General features: G+C 43.3%; 1 protein-coding gene across 2 annotated transcripts in view; it reads right to left on the reverse strand.

Moving 5' to 3' along the window:
- GAB3 (GRB2 associated binding protein 3) overlaps nucleotides 1–7,562 on the reverse strand; it is a 65,871-nt gene extending 58,309 nt beyond the window's left edge. For both annotated transcript variants that reach the window (XM_066559697.1, XM_066559696.1), the window contains exon 1: nucleotides 7,414–7,562. In XM_066559697.1, coding sequence (XP_066415794.1) covers nucleotides 7,414–7,485 — 72 coding nt within the window. In that variant the 5' untranslated portion in view covers nucleotides 7,486–7,562. The remainder of the gene's footprint in view (nucleotides 1–7,413) is intronic.
- Nucleotides 7,563–18,015: the final 10,453 nt, after the last annotated feature.

Genomic DNA, 18,015 nt, shown 5'->3' on the forward strand with positions numbered 1-18,015 from the left:
CCAGGAAAGTTAACCAGTGAAGACCTATAAAAGCAGCCCTGGAGTCAGGGGAGGACCCAGGGAAAACATGTTGAAAACCTTTTTACAGTGGGAGCAAAGCACTTGAAAATCTCAAAAACCCCAATTCCCTGAGCTACTTGAGTACTTCTTATTTTTAAACCTAAAGCCTCAGTGAGAATGCAATTATTTTCTTAGGATGGGTTCAAAATGTTGAACTTATTAAAAATAAAACTTCTTAAGCTTGCAAAGCTTCCACTATAAATATTAGTAAACAATCCAGATGATGTAGCTGGAACAGCAGTGAACACTTGGCGAGGGAGCATTATCACTTCTGAAACTGCTTCCTCACTGCTACTGTAAACTCAGCTGGCATCTCTTGGGATGTTTCCTCTCCTCCCTCGGTGATCTGATCAGCTCAGTCACCTCCGAGGGCTGGGGGCTTTTCTGTGGGACAGCGACAGCCCCTGGAAGTGCAGCTTTACTTTGCTACTTGGCTACTTTACTTTACTTTACTTTACTTTACTTTACTTTACTTTACTTTACTTTTGGGTGCCTTTGGGAAGGCACCCAAAGCTGCTTCCCCAGCGCTCCCAAACCCAGGAAGAACTTTGGTAAAGCTCATGGCTTTACTGCTCTGTTTGTCAATTCTGCAAGCAAAACACAGCTCATGCTTGTTCTGAACTATTGGCTTCTCCTTGGCACGACCAGTTCGTGTCAGCTTGAAAAAAATGGTTCCACAACTGTAAAATCCTTGAACTTCTACAAACAGTTTGCAATCTGGTATGTAAAAACAGACTGCTCACAAACTATGTGCTCTGCTGACATTACAGCAGTTGCAAAGTTAGAAAGGGTCCCCTCATGGCCATTATTCTGTCCAACAGAAATATGAATACATAACCCACGGTCTCAAGACTTGGGAGTCACAGGATGAATATTTATCACTAACAGGCCACACAGAAAGCATTGTCTTTTAAAAAAAGTGTTGTCAAAAATGAGCCAAAAACTTTCATATGACAATCTAAGTTCAGTTTAAATTAACACTCTCATTTAAGTAATTTCAAATTCATACTAATAACAACATTTTACTGCCCTTCTGTAAAATGCTCTATGAAAAGGGATCCTGGATAGCTGAAATGTGCTGTTCAGGGCTTTTGTGGAAAGCTACAATGCAGTTTTGACTGCAGGGGTCAGGTGGGGTTTTTGGCATCAGGAGGGAAGGGAATAACAAAATCTCCAAGAACAGTTGTCTCATTCTAACAATTACAAAGCTATGAATGAATTAGCTTCAGAAAGGGAGTGTTCTTCTGGCACAAGGACTAGGCATCAGTTTTGGTCTATTTTGAACAAATACCAAGCTGCAGCAGATTCTAGAATTGAGTTTTGCATGGCTATGTGTTTGTTTGTTTATTTTCCTGATGCAACACAAACTGAAGCAAGTCAAGGATATTATTGTAAAAGCAGAAAAAAGAAGTCAAAGTATTGCATTTTATTTAACAATTAAATGAGAGAGGAGAAAATGTATTTTATCTGGCTGCATGTAATGTTTTGACATGCAAATTTTATTTCAAGACCAGCATTTTTTCCTTGCCTTATCACATTGCTAATTCATTTCCAAATCAAATGAAAAGGACAAAAAAGCAAATAAAATTACTGTTTTTCCAACAAGTAACATTACAGGAATAAACTTGTCCCTTTCCCTTAAAACCTATCAAATTTTCATAACAAATATTCATAGCATTTTAATGCATCATTGGTAGAAGTAATGTGTTTACCCATATTTCCATAGATTACATGCTACAACAAAGACTTCACCAAAGTATGACTTGTGATGCATTTTCCTCTGAGCCATGTTTGACTGCATCACTCATTTAATTACCACTGGAGTTAACATTTCCTTCTCTATTTCAAACTAGCATGTTTTTTTAAGGCACCATTTTTGAATGCAAAGACCTGATAACTTGTGGGTTTCTGTTTTGAATAGAAACCAATAGCTGGACATTCCTGTGCACTGAAAACATGTAGTCAAAGATTAAACTGGGGCTTCAGGACTATTATGGCTCCACCCAAATAAATAGTTCAAGGGAAATTATTCTGATACACAGGTTGCCAAAAACAGCAGTGTTTTTTAGAAATTACTTCTTTCTTAGAAGTCAACCTATCTCATTAAGCATTGCACTTAAACTATCAAAACATCGTTAAAAGGGAAGAAAACGGTGTAAAATAAACACCACATTTAACCTACCAAAACAAGGTCTGATTTGCACATAATTACAAATGTTTAATTCCAGTGATGGAAACTCCTCCCTAAAATAAATATTCTGCTGTTGTTTTACCACTGAGATCAATTTGTCCAGGATTTCACAGAGAAGGGAAGGTGTAGACTGCCACACAGGAGCTTCTGTTTGAAAGCCTTCATGTTCTCAAAATTCAGGTCTTTTTTAATAGACAAACCAGACAGATAGAATATTCACTGGATTTTAAAATGAAGTAACAACAGAAAAAAATTTACAACTGGAATGAGCTGAAAGGCTCTGACAACTTTCTGCACCCATGTGACTCCTACTTCCACCCAGCCTGTGAACCACAGTTACAAAACCCGCGCAAATTGGTTAAAGCAACTCAGGGAGCTCGGGATATTTATTCAGGAAAGTATGAAAGGAGGTCAGAATTCTCTGTTCAAAAGGGACAGGACTCAAGAGGTGAGGCTTTGTAAGGAGCATCTGGAAATAAAAAGACTTAAGGATAAAAATTAAATTTGGGTTTCTTCTTGAGAATATTTTTCAGAAACTTCCCCCAAACCCCAAAGCAGCAGAAGTACTTGACCTCACAAAGCACTTGGGGATTTCTTTCAGGGGAGGGTGGCAGTGTCCTCTGGTGACAGCAGCCCAGTGCTGGATCAGAGAGCAGATGCTCTCCATCCCACCCGCCCTTCGCTGTGCTCTGTGACTCCTGTTCCTATTACACGAGCAAACTCTTCCATAATTCTACTTTACTTTTTCTTCTTAGTAACTTCCTGTTTGTTCTCCTGATAAATACCAGAACTTCAGCTAAAAATGGAGAAGTTGCCTAGATTCTCTTATCTTCTAAAGCCCCAGCCCTGCTGTGCTGCGGTTGGGCCCTGGCAGATCCCCCAACGGTCAGAGGTGCTGGGCTGGGCTCTGCTCTGTCCTTCTGGCAGCACTACTGCCCCACACACAGGCACAGCAGCAAAGAACTCTGCCCCAGCAGCTTTTGCCATAGGGTACATTAATTTACACCTCTCTTTGTCTTCTCAGACCAGACACTCCAAGAAGAAGCGTGGTAGGAAGTGCAAGGCTACATTTTCCAATGTGAGCTCCATTTGGGACCCTTGTTCTAGAGATGCTGACAAGGAATTTTGATTTTCAACAATGTTTGAAGAAATCAGTCACTCAAGTAAAGTGGGAAACTTGCCCTTTTTTGAGCAAGTGGTCTTCCCTAATCAATGTGTATAGTACTGAAGATTAAAAATAGCTCATCAGCTGGGGTACAGCTGCACAGCGTTAACTCAAATGGAGCTGCAGTGACACACAACAAGCAAGCATCTGGATATGGCCCTTTACTACTGCAAACCACTCAACACTAACAGCAGTTAAACACTGGCAGGGCATTCAGAGGGGCTACTGCTGCTGTTCCACACTGTCAGTGTGACAAACAATGGGACGGCAATTTGAGGAGAGGTTGCAATTAGCTGTGTGTTAAAATTCCCATCTCCTTCTTCTTGTCAGCACCTGAGCAATGTGTCTTCTCAATAGCACTGGTCTCTTATTTCATTAGACATTCTCTGGGCCTTCTTCTATGTTGTTTTTCCTTTCATTGTGACTTTTTGCACTGGCTGTGTTAAGCCCTTTGTTTCCAAGGCCATGAAACCATTCCTTCCTTCCACCTCCTCCAATAAATAAACAACAAATAAAACAGTCAGTGATCAGATAAATTTCCACATGAAAACTGTCAAGGAGCCAGCTATTCAATGTTGACAATACAGAATTGGGATGGATGTGCTCAGCACCAATATAAGGAGCTGTGAAACCCATCAAATTTGAAGCAGATTCCCCCATTACATCGAATTTCCTGCAGAGGCTGGTATTCACTGATCCATTAACATCAACAGCAAAAATTTTCAGTGGCTTTTCCTCCTGTGGGACTGAATGTCAAACTATGACTGATATTTAACATTTTTGGTCTAGAGCAGGATGGACTTCACCTCCATCACCACCACTTCTTAGTTTTTGTTAGCAGCTTCTTCCTCTGTCTCCTGCCCCATACCCAGCTTCCCCCAGCTCTGGCTGTTCCCTGGCACCTCTCAGGCCCACGCAGACCTGGTGGGTGAGAAAACCTGGAACCAAGTGGGGAAATGAAAGCAGCACAGCCTTCGGGTCACACTCAGAGGACAAAGGACTGCAGCACACAGCAAGTACTCTCCTGGGAGACTCCTTGCACAACAGCCTCTATAGACAGGCTGACATGGTGGTTTCATGGTTCAAGTATCAGATTGAGAGAAAAGCATTGCCCATGCCATTAATTCACTATTAGAGTGAATTATTTGCCTGATGTAGCAAAGCTCCCTGTGCTTTCTAACGAATTCTTTGTGTTTAGCATTAAGCTCTCTGTTTTTACAGAAAGTTACACTAGGGTAATTAATCTCATGTTCGTTTCCTGCACATGCAGGAGAGCAGCCTTTGTTAGGGAATGATAAGACACTTCTAAGAATAGTGTTACTAAGAGCATCGGCTTTGTAAGACATTGCAGGAAAAATATAGACTCTTTAACACCTGCTTTTCACTTTCAAAGTTTTGAAAATAATGTTCTGCTTACCCAGAGGCAAATGCTGACTTGTTTATGCGTAGAAAACCTAATTGCTTTCATCAGGGAACAAATATAAATGAAGGTATACTTTGGTTTTTAGGCTCCAGTCTTGGAAAGAATAATTTAATTTTATAAACACTGCAAATATTCCCAGTGGCTTCAGTGGGACTCTTGCAGTTCCCAATCTCCCAACCTGAATTCATTGCTTTTCCTGATCTTTTAACCACATATTCCATTGAAATGAAATGGATTTTCATAATGATAGATGTAATAGATGTAGGATTAAGAATTTTTCTGTGTGTAAAACACTGGACCCTCAGGTCAGACCTTACAAAGGCCGGATGCTGAACTCAGGAAAATGTAAACTGGGAGACAACCCCGTGAGAGCAAATGAGGCTGGGAGCGTGTGGAGGTGCCATGAGCAGGAGGCCAGGCTGGCGCTTGAAGCTCCCTGGAAGCCTCGCTCAGACCTTGGGCTTTTCCAGCAGAGCACAAAGGGTGTTGAGCTCGGGGCTTTATGTATGTTGTCAGTTCAGAACCAGAGCCAACACCATTCTCCTGTAAGCGGCTGACACTTGACACCTACTGAAGTCAGTTTAAACAGGCATTGTTTTAAAGCTCTGTTGTTTTTAAGCAGTCTCCGTGGCTCAGCCCGAGCTATCTGCTACCCCAGTGCAAGATGCATGAGCTGCCATGCTGGTGAAATTCTACGAAAAACAGAGGAGAAGTAGTTTACAGCAGGTGAGAGACAATTTCCATTTGGTTTGCAGCATCCACTGTGTAACCAGTCATGTGAGAAAGGACATTTAAGCTTTGCTGTACTTGCACCAGATTTCTTTCTGCTTTATTATGGACAAAGGACTACCTTATCCTCCTAACCAGAAAACAAAGCTTAATCTGCAGAGATCTGGCTAATCTAATGGTGTTTGGAGAATAATATAGACCAAAATTCCCCTGGTTTTGTAGTGCAAAATCTGAGCAGAGCAGACTGCAAGTAGCCTTGTGAGCTGATCAGAGCCCCTGTTGTGACTATTATCTTCACTGTATAATGGGCGCTTTCAAATCCCAGCTTTATCACATTCTGTTTTCTCTACTTTGCCCTTTTATGAATATTGAGTCATCAAAAATAGCTTCACTGACAGAGTTACTAATGATACCAGCTGGGTGAATCAGTGGCTCTTACAGTGTGCCTGCCATACAGTGCTATTAGTACACTCGTTACAAAATATAGCAAAAATGAGATGCCCATAATTTATTTGCAGCTCCCGTGAGACACATCATAGTGGTTATTTTAGAATTGGAAAATGCTAACTGAACAAAGCAAATATTCAGCCACTTCAATGCAATACTGTGGTCTACAGGAAGAAACTCTGGCTAAGCATAAGTTAAAAATAATTCCAACATCAGTAAATTATCCTTTCTGCTAGTTTTTAGCCAAAGGAAAAAACACACTACCCAATGATATCCACCATATTCTTCCACAAGACAGTTATGCCTCACATTACCAGGAAAAGCTAAGATCAGCACTCCAGAGAAAACGCTGATAAACAGAAGTGAATACGACAAATGATGTAAGCTGTGCCCAGGGCTGGAGCGCCAGAGCCACGGCCAGGGGCATCCTTCGAGTACGGAGCAGAGCTCCGGGGGAAGTCAGGTTAGAAGGGCATGACTCAAACGGGTATCACCGACTCCAAAAGTGTCACAGCAGAACATAACAACGTGCCTGATGAAGAACCACCACAAATGAGTATGCAAAATGGCCCATGAGGGGTTTATATTGTTAATGCTGTCCCAAGCAAATTTTTAAGGGTCATTTATTCCTACACGGAGTGCTTTCCATGCACCCCTGCAATGAGACAGTTTCCCATGTTTGAAACACACATCCTTTTTTTTTTTTTTTTTTCCAGACAAACAGGCAAGCAGATAGAGAATGAAACAAGGGGCCCATAGTGCAGTTGCAGATCTCCATGCAGGGCTCGCTTCTTCTCCCCAGCCCCTTCACCTTTCAGCTATCAGGAACTTTACAGCACAGCATCTTCCAGCACCTCTTTATCACAGACCAAAAAGCTTTCTGAAGCTTTCTGCTAACAACTGCATCTGGCATTGGTAAATAAAATTATTGCATATGTTGCCTTTAGCAAGTGCCATAGAAATTACAGAGCATCTTAACAAAACCAAGCCTGAGAATTTAAATTACTAGAATTTTGGCTGTTTGTGTTTGGGGTTTTTTTTCCTCTTTCCTTTTAGGATGTTCTTGTCCGTCTCTGGAAAAGTGACATCTGCAATTCTATTACAACAATTCTGTTAGTTACGGCAACGTTAACTGAAACCGAAATGTGGTTTTTAACCTAAAATATGTTGCATAACAGCTGAAGTACTGTAATCTTACGAGCCGGGAAAGGTTAATTCCAGAGGGCACAAGAATGTCGGTGGAAACTAAAATACTCCATAAGCGCATGGACTTGGAATTCTTTTTGTTTTGGTCCAAGGCGAAGCCGAAACGGGCGAGAGATTTCAAAGGAAGAGTCAGCGAGCACATGCCGAAATCCCTTTAGCGAGAAAAAATATCAGCAAAGCCTCTGCACTTACGTATCTCTTGAGTTTCTTCTCGGGGGGTGATTTGATGAGCCAGCCAGTGCAAACCACGTCCCCCGAGCTCATCTTCCCCCCGGGCGCGGAGCGGCGGAGCGGGAGCCAGGGTGCGGGCTGCCAGTGCGTGTGTGCTTGTTATGGGCGGGTGTGTGTCCGTCCGTCCGTCCGTCCGTCCGTGCGTGTGTGTGTGTGTGCTGGGATGCGAGTGCGTGTGCGCTGGGATGCGAGTGCGTGTGCGCTGGGATGCGAGTGTGTCTGTGTGTGTGCTGGGATGTGAGTGTGTATGTGTGCTGGGATGTGAGTGTGTGTGTGTGCTGGGATGTGTGTGTGTGTGTTTGCTGGGATGTGTGTGTGTGTGTGTGTGTGTGTGCTGGGATATGTGAGTGTGTGTTTGCTGGGATGTGTGTTGTGTGTGAGTGTGTGTGTGCGCGGACGCGTGTGCCCGGAGGTGCCCCGTGTGCGTGCCGTGTCCGTCCGTGCGGCTGTGTGTGTGTGTCTGTGTGTATTGTTCCCAGCCAGCTCGCACCGCAGCAATCAGCTTCCTTCAGCTGCGCTCTGCTGCGGCTCCAGCCCGCGGAAGAAGTCATGACATTGATCACTGACACGGCCAGCCCTCCCTCCGCCGCCAGCACAATGCAACACACCGAGCACGTGATGGGCGCCCGGGGCTCGCCGCCGCCGCCTGCGACACCCCCGGCAGCGGCAGCAGCAGCGGCAGCGGGCGGCTCCCGCGCCCGGCCGCGCATCGCCCCGGCCAGCCCGGCCCGGAGCCCCGCCGATGCCGGCGGTCCCTGCCCGGAGCCCTGCGGGTACCGGCGGTCCCTGCCCGGAGCCCTGCGGGTACCGGCGGTCCCTGCCCGCAGCCCTGCGGATGCCCCCTGTCCCTGCCCGTAGCCCTGCGGGTACCGGCGGTGCCTGCCCGGAGCCCTGCGGGTACCGGCGGTCCCTGCCCGTAGCCCTGCGGGTACCGGCGGTCCCTGCCCGGAGCCCTGCGGGTACTGGCGGTGCCTGCCCGGAGCCCCGGGGATGCCCCTGTCCCTGCCCGGAGCCCTGCGGATGCCGGCAGCCCCGGCCCGGCGGAGCGCGGTGGGCGAGCCCCGCGGCTGAGCCGTGGGAGCGCCGGAGGCAGCGGTGACCGCGGAGGTGCCCGTGGGGACCCGGCACGAGAAGGGCTCTGGGCAAAACCAGGGCCGGTGGGGCCAGTCCCCACTGAAACCTCCACTACAGCTTCCGACATGTAACAAGCTTCGTTAGTCGGTGGATTTAGTGCTTTAGCATTTAGCCCCCTGTACGAATTTAATAGGAATAAACTTGGTTTTTCTGCTCACAGATTTTTTTAGAAACATACTGTTTCAGAAAGTGACTTCAAGGAGACTGCCACTCCACTGTCATAACTAAAAAATAGGCCCACAGAGTGCATAATATTGCTGATATCCTTGTAGTTTGTGCCTCTTTCCAGGGTGGGAAACTCTTGCCTTTTCAAGGACAGGGCAATCTGTGCTCATTTTTCAGAAGGCTTTTTAAACTCTGACTGATTTAAAGAGGACGCAGTGGTTCTTCACGAGTCTGTTACTTAGAGGAGCCTCTCGTGTCCCTGGCCAGGCACAGCACTCACGGAGCAGCCTGGCTCTGCAAGGTGTGATCAGCTCCAGCACACCCATGGCAGAGTTTAATCTTTTCACAGAATTTTTCAGGTCTCTGCTGGGGCTCTTTGGCAGGGCAGGCTGACAACAGCTTGCAGTGTCACTTCTCGAATCTCACAAACTAGAAACGTGTTTTTCAAGTTTTTAAGCAAAAAGGTGATTGCAATATGTATTTATTATATTTAATATAATATGTACTATAAATTACATAACTGTATAAATATAGGCCCTATGTAAATTCAGATAAAATATAAATATTCTGTAAAAACTCATAGATTCCTGTTGCTAGTGCTTTACATTATCACTGGTCTCAAAAGAATCCTACAGTAAATGAAAGCTGTCATGAATAAACTACAAACATATTTCAAATGTGCTCTTTTATAGACATGTTTTTGAGAATGGCTTTCATGCAGTCTTACAGTATTATTTGATTCCCAACCTTCAATTCTACCACCACCTTCACTCAGCTCCATTTATCCATTATCCATGGTGAGGGTTTAACAACTTCACATGTTTAATAGCAGGTTTGTGAACAAGGCTTTGCAACACTTCTTCTTGGAGAGATATATCCAGCCATGGAACTTATTTAGGGAAAGAAAGTCACACTTTCCTTCCATATGTGACTTGCCTGTGTCACCCTGACAGATACAGTAGCTTAGAACTAAAGGCTTTAAAATGTCCAAATGTCAAAATAAAATGAGTTGGGATACACTTCATGTGTTATCCCTGCACTGTCCTAGCAATATCCATTTTTTACTGGATCATGCTCAGACAGATGGCTTCCTTGTGCAGCTGCATAACCACTTGCAGAAAGGCAGCAGAGGGAATGGGGAGGGGACAGGACAGGGGAAAAAGGAGCCTGGGCTACCAAATGAATTTAAACATTGAATAGCAGACCACAGCCTTGAGGAGAGCTCTGGCTCTGTCTTTGCTGTGGTCAGTGACAACGCTGCTTAGATCACCAGCAGTCCTTGTCCCTGCACTTCTGCCATCAGCTGCACTGCACAGACATGGTGTATTTCTGTGTCTGCATAAGGAACTGAATCACAAACCTGACTGTTTGGAAAAGAATGAGTCAAAAAAGGGAGAGAGATTATTTTCCAGCTGTATCAGGACTAGTTTCCTGATCTGATAAATGCTGTGGCCTGCAATAGCACGTACCTTATCAAGGGAGGGGGTGATGCAGGGGCAATAAGAAGAAATCAGCAGTTGCTTAAATTGGCACTTGTGCCCAAAACCCGCCCGCTGAGTGGTAGCCATGGTGACAGGGAGGGGTGCAGCGATTCTGTTCCCTGCTCGATGTGTCACTCCTCTGTCACAGGCTCCTGTCCTCTGAACTGCTGGAATGGCTCAGCTGCCTGTGAAGCACCTGCCTGGCCACTTGCACTCAGCACATTCAGAATAAATAAAATCTGTGCCAGCTTACTTATGATGCCAGCAGCCTGAGGAGAAATACAGGAAGCCATAATTAAGCAGAGCATGTGGGGGTTAACGTGTTTGTTATGAAAGCTGCTGTTGCCTTCTTGGAATTTGAGCTCCAAACATTAAAAGAGCAAATAAAGTTATTTTCTTACACTGACAACTTTCATTGTGCTGATAATGTATCATCACACACGTGTTTGACAATAACAGGCTTAAAAATTAATGGTTTCTCATCCTGATGGAAGAAGTGGGATTTCACTTTCACTCCTGATCCATGCACAAATTTTTCAGCCACATTTAAATAATTAAATAGTTTTCTTAAATCCATCATCATGATGGTGAATAACGGGGTCTTTGTTTTAAAAATCTTACAGTTGAAGACATATGTAGAGGGTGAACTGATGTTGGAAATAGAATGGAAAGTTCTCAATCCTCTCTTCTACTGCTGAACAGGTTGTTTTCCCCTCCCAAGGACATTATCCAGAGGTGCTACCACTGTCTCGGATCAGCTTGGCCTTGGCCAGTGGCATGTCTGTCTTGGAGCCAGCTGGTCATGGCTCTGTTGGACATGGAGGAAGCATCTGCCAGCTTCTCACAGGTGCCAGCCCTGCAGCCCCTCTGCTGTCAGAACCTTGCCACACAAACCAACACTGCCCTCCCAAGACTAACCTCTATGTGCCACTAGCAAAGACCAGAGCAACCCTGGATGCATGTGCAATTCACATCAGCCAGATCCCCAAGAGAATTCTCTGCTTGCCATGGCAGTACTGGTGTACTCCTTTCATTTCCTAACTTAGGCTACTGATGTTTCAGAGGAAAACAACACTAATAAAGCAGAAGAGAACAAAATGGCTACTTGCATTGATGGGAAACTCCTTCATGACTTGACAGAAAGAAGTTAAGTCTGCTATTTAAGCTTATCCATTTCTATGTTGCACAGCAACTGGTGCTGTTATCATTAATTTTGAGAGTAGTGATAGCTCTTATTTCCTTGTGCACAAATGGATAATCAGGATGGAGAGGATGGAAAAAATCAGAAGGATTTATTTAATTCACAAATTTATAGGTATAAAAGGAGAAAGAGATGCCAGAGTTATCTCAAATGACATTTCCTCAAGCAGATGATTTTCTGAGAATGTAGCCTCACATTTAATTTGCAGGACCATACAGGCATTGAGAAGGTTGAGGTGCATGCAAGAGACAGCCACAGCCCTGGGAGAACAGCCTTTTCCTCTCAGCTAGCAACTGATCCCTGTTTACATATGGAACTCGCACCACACTTACTCAGCAGAATGCTAACATGCCTCTGCAGCGTTCTCTCAGCAAGCAGAGAAGCCCAGTGCCACAAAAAGACATGACACAGAACATATGTTCCAGCTGTTCCTGACAGTTACCACTCCGCTCCCCCCTGCAGACAAGCATTTCACTCTCTCTCTCCATTCACAAGGACAAATTTAGCAAAGTCACGGGATAATTCAGCCCCTGCTCTTCCTTTCAACAGCCTGTCCTCACCATACAAATCAGGTCTAAATGAGGAATGCACTCAGATCCTCAGAGTTACAATGTATTGCTGTTGTTTAAACAATTAACTAGCAGAACTGGAGCCTGACCACAGGCCCAGGGTGATGCTGGCCCCTCTGCACTGTGCTGTTTGATTGATGAATACATTCTGCCTGGTTTGTGCTCTGTCACCCCCAGGACCTTGGTGGCAGTGGCACCCCATGGGCAGACACCTGATTTGGGAGCAGGAGCCATTGTGAAAAGCAAAAAGACAGCGGACAAACGTTGCTGTGGTTTTGCTCCAGGAAGCTCTGAACTGTGTAAGCTGCGTGTGGGGACGGCCTTTATTGTTGTGGACAGGGCAGAATCTAATTTTACCAAAAGCTCTCATGACACATAGGCAGAACTCTGTCAGTCTCTTTCAGAAAACAGACCAACGCCCTCTGGCACTAATCTCCTCTGTGGAACAGCAGCAGACATCCAGCATCTCATAGCAAAGTCCCTTGTTTAGGAAAGTAGCTGGTGGAAGAATGGAGTTCTGCTGAATAGTGAATTTATTTACAAATGTTAAACCGTCTTTTTCTGAAGTGGGAGTGGCAACAAACAGGTTCACTTTGGTTCAAACATCTGCCCTGGCTCTTTTGCCAGATGAGAGGTTTCTCTCTTCTTTGTGATCCACAAAAGCATGCACTAAAAATTGTGGATTTGCTAATTTTCAGCTTCTCTTTGCAGACTAGACAATTTTTTGATGTCTACACAGGTGATGAAGTAAGTCATGGCTGTTCTTTTCCACATGTGAATCAGTAGGAAACATTTTGTGAGGATTTCCTCATGGGGTAATGATATTACTGGCCTCTCAAGGTCAGCAAATAATCCTTGCAGTTGAGGGAGGAGATACAAAGGCTTTTTTAATGATCCAAAATTTCTATTATAATTGTACTAATAACTTTTATGAGTTAAGGAAAATATAATTTATTTTTCATACACAACAATGATCAGTACTCCACTCACACGAGGTCTACTTTATATGGCAATTTCAAGGAGGTTACTTTCTTTACTTTATTAAAGGAATCCAAAATATTCTATTTGACATCAAGATTATGATATGCCTCTTCCAGATCAGAAAGAGCAAATAATTATTTGAATTTTAATACCCTGAAAGTGAGAATTTGCTGAGACCAGTTTACTCCAGACTATCTAGAGCAGCCTGAAGTTAGGATGGGAAGCTTAAAGAAGGGTCCCAGGTAGGCCTGAAGAAACAGATGGAAGAAGAAGTCTGTAGTTTTACGTTTAGATGAAAAAATATCTGTCTAGCTATTTTCAGACTCATAAATGTGGAAGACTCACCATGAGCTGGAGGATGGGTCTCAGCTTCCCCCAAACAGTCCTGCTGAGACCAGAGAACACTCTGGAGCGATGAGAAAATGAAGCCAGGAGAATTAACAGAGGACACCGCCTGCCTCTGTTCTCTAGAGTGCCCAAAAATGCCTGAGAATAAATAGGAACCCTGCCTGTTACACTTGGGAGAAGTTTTCATGCTGATGGCAGAACTGTGGATGAGAGACTTTCCCTCTCCAGGCAATTAACTATGTTTAATTATGATTGAATAGGGCAAAATACAGCAAATTGAGCATAGAACAATGCACCAAAATACAGCAAACAGACCAGATTTCTGAACTCCATGTGTAAAAGGTTGCTCACTATGAAGAATGCAAATGCAGGAAAGGAGGGATTGTTTTGATGGCAGCTGTGTGTTTGAGACTGTTACAAAAAAGGAAGAATCAGTACAGGATGAGGAAGAAAGCAGGCCCAGGCAGTCAGGGAAGCAAAATAGCAGCAAAAAAAAAAAAAAAAGGGACAGCAAGGGGAAAAGCAGACACATATCCTATGTGGACTAGGATAAAATACATTTGTCTAACAGACCCCTCAGCAGAAATGGAGGATAGTACTCTGGAAAACAGAATAGATTCAGTCTAGTTTTTCACAGTGTGTAGATGTTTACAAGTAAAAATAGATATAAAGGACAAGATTACAAGTATTTTCACAGCAGGGTAAAGTCTGTGGTAACTGAATGATGGCTTTTGGCTTATGGAATGGATCTGCCATGTTTGCAAGACTTAGGCAGGCAGTATTTTGCAGCATCCTTTTGTGCATTTCCTGTATTCAAAGGAAATCCTGGTGCATGCTAAAACCTTTAAACAAGAACTGTTAAGTTTACAAATAATCTGTGTGAAATCAAACCCACAGACTTTTGGTTAAGAGAGAGATAATTTGGTTTGGGCAAAGAAGTAAGAGAATTCTTTGTGAAGAAAGAATCTTAAGCAACATTTAAGAGAGTTAAAGGCTGTACTGCACCAGCCTGCTCACTGGATTCTCACAAATATTCCAAATTTTATAATGCTCTGTCTTTGTTATCAGCAGTTTGTTTTTATAGGTTTTCAATATTGCAAAATGACTTCATAGGTTAGGGAGAAAAAGATGCCATTGCAGGGAGTAGCAAATTATGCTTCAGCTTCATTGCAGTTGGAGGAAACTTTTGACAGCTTTTGCTTTGATCTAAAATCTCTTTAAAGTGCTCTTCTGGTCAGGGACTGTCTTCTTGAGACAGTGCTCAGATTTTGGCAAAGTAGTAGCTTATTACAGCAGGAAATATTTTATGACCTCCAAAGGAATCACCAATCATTGTTATATCTGGATGACATCATTGTTTGTAAGTAGGCAAAATCTGGCATTCAGGACAGAATACACAGTTGTAAAGCTGTTTATTAAAGCCTGTTTATGGTAGCTTAAACTGATACAAATTAGTGTGGCTGCAATCCCACCCTTCATCTCGCTGTAGATCTGTTTTGCTGCTGTATTGGCACTGGCCCCTGTGTGCGTGGGCAGTGGAGTTGTTTTGCTGGGCTGATCTGAGGAAAAAATAGTAACTCTCTTTGTTAGGATCAATTTTGTTTTTCAGAATCTTGAACTAGCCCACTGCTCACCTGCAGAAACACCAGTAACAGTGCAAGGGGTCAGGAACACAAACTGTGAGAGCTCCTGGCTCTCCCAGTGCGACAATGAACACACAGCCAAAAAAAAAAATTAAGTAAAATACTGTGTAGTTGGGAAATGCAGGGATATTAGAAGTACCACAATAAAGCTCTGGCTACTAAAGCTTGGATTAAAAATGCAATATTGGGATAAAGTTGTAAAAACAAAGAGTATTTCTACAGCTATCAACACTTTGAACCAGATACAAAGGACACATTAGCTGTTTTGTTATAGTTCCCAATGCTGAATGTGGTCTTGCATTTGCAAACCCTATTGGCAATGCCAGAGACTCTCTGTTGGGTGAAATGAAAGCTTGATACAGAAAATTGATGTGTTGATATGAAGCCTGCACCACAAAAAAACCCAACAAACAAACAAGAGAAGAAAAAAACAAGCAAAAAAAAACCCCTCACAAAACCTCCAAGCAACTACAACAAAAACATGCAAACCCTTTTCTACAAGAATACTCAATGTCAAGTCTATGAGGGCACATTGTTGCCTGTTACTGATGCAGAATCAGGGAGCATTTGTTTGTAGCCATGAACTGGGCTGCTCTCACCTCTCGGCTGCTGCAAAGCCCTGCAGCCATGGACACCCTGGAAATGGCATCTTCAGCAAAACCTGGCTTACAAAGGAGAGGCACATAAACCAAGAGCACATTGGAGAAGAACCTTCTTTATTGTAAGCTCTAGAGGAGGAATCCTCGGCTTCTTTCTAATCCTATGAACAAGAAAATAATCTGGAACCCTTAAGGGGTAAACTTGGAAGGGAAGCTGTGAAATAAGGAACTGAATGAAACAGGTGAGTGCAAGAATGCATAGAACTTTGCTACTGGACATAGCCAAGGTTACTTGTAGAGAAATAACCTGTTACTAGCAGCAATATTAAAAGAGCAACACTTGATATAAGCATTTTGAGCAAGTCGGTAGCACTGCTGCAGTCAGGGTAATGTGTGGTTACTGTGGTTGATCACACTTGGAGGCTGATGTAGGCATGGAGATAAAGGTGGCAACTATTCAAGTCAACTTGCAAATACCCCAGAGATAGCTGTGTTACTTCCAGGTCCTGCTGGTTATATATAAAGCTGAATTATAAAGCTGTTTATTGCTTACAGTAACATGCATTGCACAGTTGTGGTAAAGATGATTGCTGGTAGGATTAAGCCAGAAACAACCAGTGTCCTAGAAGTGAATTTTGGACCGTGGCATTCAATGGAGAACCTCCTGAATGTGCATGTGGGAGTGAACAGATCCCAGAGTAACAGGATACAACCTTCCCAAGTTCCTTCTTTACAAAACCCTCTTGCCATTCTACAGGAAAGTGCTATATGTATGTGATATAGTTATAGAGGTAATTAAACAACAGCAAGTAAAATTAATTTTTATTATTTAAATTTTAAAATTATTATTTATTATTACAAAATAATTTTTGTTATTTTTTTCCTATTCTTGATCAGAATAGTTTCAAGACTGAGCAGCATTCACACCAAACAGTCCCCAGGCTGCCGGATGCCCTTTCCAGGACTGCCGCAGCTGAGCACAGGTCGGTGTTGCCACCTGGTGGCACACGACAGCGGCGCTGCCACTCGGAAATCGGGCTGTCGAGCCAGCAAAGACACACATCGCAACTGATATCTAAGACACGTTTAATTATTTAAGCTGTTGCTTTCTACAGAATCAAGGTTTTACTGCTCACCATCCCCACGGTGCGTTCTCATGGTTCCATTTCACCAACACTGAGTTTCTTGGTTGGTGCGACAGCCCCACCTGCTTACCAAGGGGCTCAGAAGGTCCTTGAAGACCACTCCTCTTTTTTCAACAGGTGCCTGCATAATCGTCTCACTCCCTTTCTAGTTAGCAGCCGTAGCCACTGCTCTTCAGCTGTGGTCTGACTTACAAACCTGTTGCTAGCCTTGGCCTTGCATGGATTTGGCAGATTCTTGGCGTGTTGAGTTTATTTGTTCTCGTGAATTCAGCAGCCTGCTGGGTTACAGGTCCAGCGTTTGTCAGCTCACACAAAGGGGCTTGTACAGCAACTTGGCCTAGAAAGTAATTCCACAGAATATTAAGATTTATTTAAGAAGTTACCCAAACCCAGTTATTTCTGTGCTAGAAAAATGAAAACTGCTACAGTTTAGAAAATGCTGAGTAATCACTGTCCAAAATTTTAAAATCTTATGGAATTACCTGGATAGTATATAAATGTCACTGGATCTGTATCTTATCAGCTCTTTAGATATTTCATCAGTGTTTAAAACATACAAGTGGGTAACAGTGAGCTTGCAATTTCTCTTTTTAAATCTGACAAGGAAACACAATTCTCATCATACAGTATGTTAAGTGCATCTTTCTGAGATGGGCAGAGGGGTGTTGGGCACCACACATTCAGCTCTGGTGATTATATCTAACAGACTGTAAAATAAAGAGTAAGAAACCTGGGAAAACAAGGAGCTAACAGCTAATCTACAGTGTTAACAGGACAACTAGCCCCTTCCCTCCCAACATATGAAAAAAATATATTTGGTAGAATTTTTCAAATATGCCTACAAAATCTAGTATACAAAGTAAGTACAAAAAAAGCACTTCCTACTTTTTAAAAACAATTAATTAGATTATCACATGATAACACTGTTGTGTGACTAAGTGATTTTTTTCAGCCACTGCTGTAGATCCGCAAGGAGTACACAGCATAGTCTAAGAGAAGCAGCTAAGAACATCTCTGCAAAGTGTCAAATGTAAATGTGAAGCCACAAGCAAAAAATAGCCAAAGGAGATCTTTCATAAAAGCAGCAGCTCGATTGTTTTGTACAGCATGCAATGTTCCTGTGAATTCCAAGGAAAAAACAAGCTGTGACAAACACTTGAGAGTGTTCTGCATAAACAGAAGCTTCAAGCATTTGAAAGTGGAGAAGGAAAGGCAGATATTAAAAGTGGTTAGTGCGCTATTTGCTCTGAGGGTTAAGAACAACCACATTATGGACTGGAATTTTCCCACCTTAGAG

The sequence above is a fragment of the Molothrus aeneus genome, chromosome 14 (assembly GCF_037042795.1).
Source record: "Molothrus aeneus isolate 106 chromosome 14, BPBGC_Maene_1.0, whole genome shotgun sequence".
NCBI lineage: Eukaryota > Metazoa > Chordata > Aves > Passeriformes > Icteridae > Molothrus > Molothrus aeneus.